General features: G+C 53.1%; 1 protein-coding gene across 1 annotated transcript in view; it reads left to right on the top strand.

Annotated features, from left to right (window-relative positions):
* The window catches only part of RFTN2 (raftlin family member 2), a 42,574-nt gene continuing 36,574 nt past the window's right edge, over positions 1-6,000 (top strand). The window contains exon 1 of the mRNA XM_036320275.1: positions 1-533. Within this exon, the coding sequence (XP_036176168.1) occupies positions 395-533 (139 nt within the window). The 5' untranslated portion in view covers positions 1-394. The remainder of the gene's footprint in view (positions 534-6,000) is intronic.

Raw genomic sequence — 6,000 nt, 5'->3', positions numbered from 1 at the left:
GAGAAAAAAAAACAGAATCGCATGCCCTGTGGCTGCAGGGATCCTCGCCTGTAACTGTTTCCACCCGCTCTGCGCCCTGGCCTCTTGTTTCCGTCCGGGACACCTCTTCCCCCTCCAGCCCCGAGCAGACAAAGCCGCGGGCGCAGGGCGCAGGGCGCAGGGCGCGGGGCTGGGACCGACGTGGCATGGAAACCTCCGCGGGGCTGGGCAGCCGCGCGCCCCGGGACCCGGCCCAGCCCCCGCCCGCCGCCCAGTCCTGACGGCCCGGCGGCGGCACAGGGACATGGGTAGGACCGGCCGGCGGCTCCGCTCCCCGGACGCGGACGCTTTCCCCTGAGCATCTCTGCTTTGGCTGGAGAAGCCGGGCCCCGCGGAGTAGCTCCTGGGGGTGGCCATGGGGTGCGGGCTCCGGAAGCTGGGCGACCCCGAGGACAGCAGCCCTGGGAAGATCTTCTCCACCCTGAAGAGACCGCAAGTGGAAACAAAGACAGAAGTTGCCTACGAGTATGTGTTGCTGGACTTTACTCTACAAGGTACCTTTCCCTCCTACTGTATTCGCTCGGTGGATGTGTCAGAGGTGAGGGCCCCGGGGTTTTGATGTGAGTGTCCGTTTGTGATGCTTGAAGTGTTCTTCCCACCGGATTGCATAATCACTCCGACAAGAGTGCTTTGTCTCTTAACTACATACGGAAAGATTTTTTTTTATTTTGCTCTGTTGTTTTTTGGTAACATATGTGCTTTATGAAGTTAGGAGCACTGTTGAGGACTATTTTTTTCATTCTTAAATCCAATGCTTATGTGTAGAAGGATCCGGGAAACAGGTTTGCTTTCCAGGCCAAACAGCTAGGGCCTGCATGACAGCGAGTTTTGAAAGAGATCGGAAAGGCGCAAGCAGGTAGCTGCGGGAAAGGTTCCTGGCATCTTGCGGGAGCGTGTTGCCCAGCCAGCTCTGAGGTCCCCAGTTGAGTTACATGTTGTGATGTGCTAGTTACCGGGTCTTTTGACCAAAGTGACCTTGGAGCTTGAGCACGCAGTAAGAAGGGAGAACAGACAGCCTTTTCTGTGAGGCTCGGTGCCCCATCCCTAACAGAGCACCTCCCTGTTCCAGAAAGTTGGGACACAAATAAACAAGCCCAGATGGCAGCCCCAGGAAGGAGGGAGGGGCCGGACCTCACAGACACTTGGCCTCCTCCTTTCTGGAACGCAGGGGTCTGTACATCGGCCTCTGCCAACCCCAGGCTTCAAACTGCACCGTGTCTCTAACGATGGGCGGCTAACCGTGGAGGCGAGCGTGTCCTGCCAGCCGCTGGCATTCCCAGATGTCCCTGCGTTAAGCTCCTCTCACAAAGTTATACTTTTAATTTGAAAAAGCCACACACTGTACGGGTGGGTGGGAAGTTTGTGCTGGGCATGGGGTCCCGTTGGGCATTTCCTTCGTGTCTTTCCAACGCCCCGCGGACTCCGCGCTTCTCGGCTGCCCTGAACAGAGCATCTTTGTGCGAGAGGCAGGGCAGCCCATTTTTCTTTGTCAAAAAACTGAGCCGGCGGCCAGCAAGCGCCTTCCAGGGGCGCACAGCACCCACGTCTGCTTCTCCGCGGCCGCACGTCCACTCCCACCCGAGGCCAAGGCCGCCGGGGGAGGGAATGTCAGCATTCCTCGCTTCCTTTTTCACCAGGAAAGTTAACAGTCTATTAAGATCATGGTGAGCAAGGAAGTAACCATCAGATGAATTGTGTCCATACTTTTCCAAAGACCATGACTGGAGGAAATTTCCATGATGCGGTGCTGTTTTCTCCCCAGACCGTCCCGTGGATGGCTTCTTAGGACTCGCTTCTGTAAACCCACAGGACACAGACGTGTTCTCCCCTTAACCGTAAGCCCTTGTCTGTTCATAAACCGCAGGCCAGAGCCATTTGGGGCCGCGCTTGAAGGTTTGCTGCACGGGCCCCCGTGGGATCGCAGGGCTGAGAGGCACTTGGAGCTCTTTCCTGATTTCCTCCCCACAGCGGGAACCATCTCGGGCAAACCTGTGTAAATGCAGCCGCCCTCAAATCAGAAGCATCGACAGCGCTTTCAGAAGTCACTCTGGTTTAGTTAGAGCAGGAAGTGCTGTCTGTGGAAGGAATGTAATCCCTGCTTCCACACTGGGGGGTTGGAGGCGGTAGCAGTTGTCACACTGTAGACAGAGGGTAAGTGTGGGCATGGTTTGCAGATGTCACACCAAGCGGCACATGTCTTCGAGCTGCACCTGGTTCCTGTTTGGTCCCGGCGCCCTGTCCTCTCCATGTTGTCCTACATGTTTTGTTCTTGGCTTTGACTCAGAAGCCAAAATGACATCAGCCCAGCTCCATAAACCACCTTCCTCTCTCTCCTCCGACCTCCACCTGCCACCGCGGCGCTCAGAGCCGTGAGTCAGGGCGGGGGAGCCTTCCCCCTGCATTTGGCACCGGCGACTGCCCCGGGGTTCCCATCAGGGCCGTGAGTCAGGGCGGGGGAGCCTTCCCCCTGCATTTGGCACCAGCGACTGCCCCGGGGTTCCCATCAGGAGGACCTCAGGCCACGGCGCCGTGAGCGGGCTTCCAGGAGGCACCACGGGCGGCCGGCCGCTGTGCGCTCGCCATCAGCCTGTCTCCTACCTTGTCTTCCTCTGTTTTTCCAAACACAGGCCACAGACAGCGTGAAGTCCCAGTGGGGCCAGAGGAGGAGAAATGCCCAGGGCCCTGTTATGGGGCTGTGATTTCTTGAACAACTTATTTCTTTCCCATTCAAGCACATCTCTCTCTCTCTCCTCTCTCTCTCTCCCCATACTTGGTCTTTTTTTTTTTTTTTTTTTTTTTGAACCATTATTTCCATCTCTATGGGAGAAATAATGTCATCGGCATTAAGCATATAAGGCTCTGAAGTCCCCGCTCCTAGCTTCTGAACGCAAGCGCTATCACTCACTCGCTGTGGCAAGTCTGTAAACGTCGCTCTGCCTCAGTCCCCTCATCTGTAAAACGGGGGCTCTGATGGTGCTGACGCGATAGAGACATGCTAAGGGTGAAAGGAGATCATCTACTTGAACAGGCTCCTGGCACTTGAGTGAGCACTTGATTCAAAGGTAACTAGTCTTATACCTCCTGTTATGCCAGGTCCACCAACGGCTCTGGTGAGGTTTCAGTGCACTTTTGTGATAAATTTTCTGGTTTACTGTCTAACCCAGTGGTCGGCAAACTGCGGCCCCTGTGGCTCTTCTACAAAATACCATGTGCGGGCAGGCACGTACAGTGCGATTGAAACTTCGTGGCCACACTCAAGGGGCCAAAGAGCCGCATACGGCTTGCGAGCCGCAGTTTGCCGACCACTGGTCTAACCTATATGTGTATGCGTATCAGAGTGTGTATGTTTATAGGAGTGTGTTAGATATGCTTTATTAATGAAAACTTAAATTAACTCTGCAAATTATCCAACAGGTTAGCTTACCTCTCTGTCCAATCCTAGAAAAAAATCCTAAATAATAAAAGGCTAATATGCAAATTGACCAAATGGTGGAATGACCAGTTGCTATGATGTGCACTGACCATCAAGGGGCAGACACTCAATGCAGGAGCTGCCCCCTGGTGGTCAGTGTGCTCCCACAGGGGGAGTGCCGCTCAGCCAGAAGCTGGGCTCACGGCTGGCGAGTGTAGTGGCGGTGGTGGGAGCCTGTCCCGCCTCCATGGCAGCACTAAGGATGTCCAACTGCCGGCTTAGACATTTCCCAAGGGCTCCCAGACTGTGAGAGGGTGCAGGTCGGGCTGAGGGACACCCCCCCCCCAAGTGCACGAATGTCATGCACCGGGCCTCTAGTCTAAGTGATAAAGCCTGAAGGATTTTTAGAGCATGGATAGCTCTGTGGCTAAAAGGAGTGTCTGCAATGCTAAAAGCCCACAGGACAGGTGGCAGGTTCCTCGGTGAACTACGTAAGATGTAATTCAGTAGGTTTATGTAGAACATATTAAATAAAATGTTGCTGGCCACTAGCTTGCTTCCTTTTTATTAGAACTAGAACCCAGCCTTGTCTTATCAAACCTGGTGACAGCAGTAAACACATATGATGTATGTCTTCTGTGAAGACGCCCTGACTTGCCTAAGGTGCGATTCCTTGATTCTACGAGGAATCAATAGCTGTGAAGCTTTGAACAAGTAATCAATAGACACAGAGGCGTGTTTTCAGAAGATCCATATGGGGTAGCGAGAGGGAGAGGTGGGAAGAGGGAGCGCAGTTAGGAGACTGCTTGCCGGGGTCAAGGCTAACCAACGCGGACCTGCACATGAGGGGCGGCCACAGGGTGGGATGCAGGGGCAGATATCACTGACATTGGGGAGGCGGAACGGAGCCTGTGGCTGGCGGACATGAAGGGACAGAAAGAATGAGGAATCCAGGGTGACTTCCCGGTTCTGAGCCTGAGTAACTGTGGGAATGGCGGTGCCTCTTACAGCAGCAGGGGCGTCCCAAGGAGTCGCGGGTGGTGAATGGGCAGTTTCATTGCAGGCATGTTGCATGGGGGTGGCCGAGGAACGAGCTAGAGGCGTGAGGGCCACAGAAGCAGAAAGGAGAGCACCCCCTGAGTGGAGGACCCTTTAAAGAAGTGCCACCTCATCAGAGATTAAAGGATGAGTGGGGTTTAGGCAAGGGTTTGTGTCCAGAACGTATAAATATAACTACAAACATTACCAGGAAGGAAGAGATAACCCAATAGAAAATGGCCAAGGACTGTGGGCAGATGGTTCATAAAACAGAAAATCCAAGTGGTCAACAGATACACGAAACTGTGCTCAACCTTGTTAGTAATGAGAAAAATGCGTGTTAAAAGCACAGTGGGACACCACTACACATCATGCAAAATGACTGAACTGTAAAGACTGCTGACTGCAGGTGTCGGTAAATCAGTGCAACCCTGTTGGACAAAGGCTTTGGCGTCACCTAGTTAGCTGAGCATACACCCAACAGAATCGTGGGCACGTGTGCACCCCGAGGCACATCCACGAATGTGCATAGAAGCGTCGTTTGTAACAACCCAAGTGTGAACAACTCAGAAATCCAGGAACAAGAGGCAGGACACATAAACCGTAGGAGACTCACGCAACGGAACACCACCCTGCAGAAGCCGGCAAACATTTTCTGCAAAGGGCCAGACAGGAAGTCTTGTGGGCTTTGCAAGCCATGTGGTCTTGGTCACAGCCACTCGTCTCTGGCCTTGTTGTGCAAATACAGCTCATGTAACCAAGCAGGCCATGGGCAGTGCTCTGCCGACCTCCGCTATGCTGCAATGGCGAGGGGCGACCTACAGTGACACAAGCTACACCAGGCGAATCTCAGAAACATCACGCTGAGTGGAAGAAGACAGACACAAAAGCACTAGCACACACCGTATGATTCCACGTCTATAAAGCTCAGAAAACTAGCAGGACTGAACTATAGTGTTCCTGGCTGCATACTCAACAGTCAACTAGAAAGAATAGCAAGGAAGGGATGACCATCACGCTCAAGGAGCGCAGGGAGGGAGAGGGGGTTGTTGGTGGGAAGGGTGAAATGGGGGGCAGCTGGAGTGCCCCGTTTTCTGGTCTTTGAATGGGGTGGTGGCCCAGGTGGTGGCAGTTTTAAGTATGTTTTGTGCATTTTTGGGGGGTGGGGTATGGTACATATCTACCCCCACTCAAAATTTTTTAAAAGGTTATAAAAAAGACTGAGTAACTTTGGCTGGTGTGGCTAGGTTGGTTAGATGTTATTCTGCGCACCGAAAGGTTGCTGGTTCGATTCCTAGTCAGGGCACAGGCCTGAGCTGTAGGCTTGATCCCCGGTAGGGGGTGTGCAGAAGGCAGCTGATGGATGCTTTGCTGTTATATTGAAGTTTCTTTCTTTCCCTCTGCCATTCTCAAAAAAAAAAAAAATCAATCAATAAAAACATATTTTTTAAAAAGATTGAGTAGGAAGCATGGTTAAGCAAGGCTGAAAGACGATGCACAGACTCAGCAGT

This window comes from Myotis myotis, unplaced genomic scaffold, assembly GCF_014108235.1.
Source record: "Myotis myotis isolate mMyoMyo1 unplaced genomic scaffold, mMyoMyo1.p scaffold_m19_p_8, whole genome shotgun sequence".
NCBI lineage: Eukaryota > Metazoa > Chordata > Mammalia > Chiroptera > Vespertilionidae > Myotis > Myotis myotis.
This window is presented reverse-complemented; position numbering and strand designations above follow the sequence as displayed.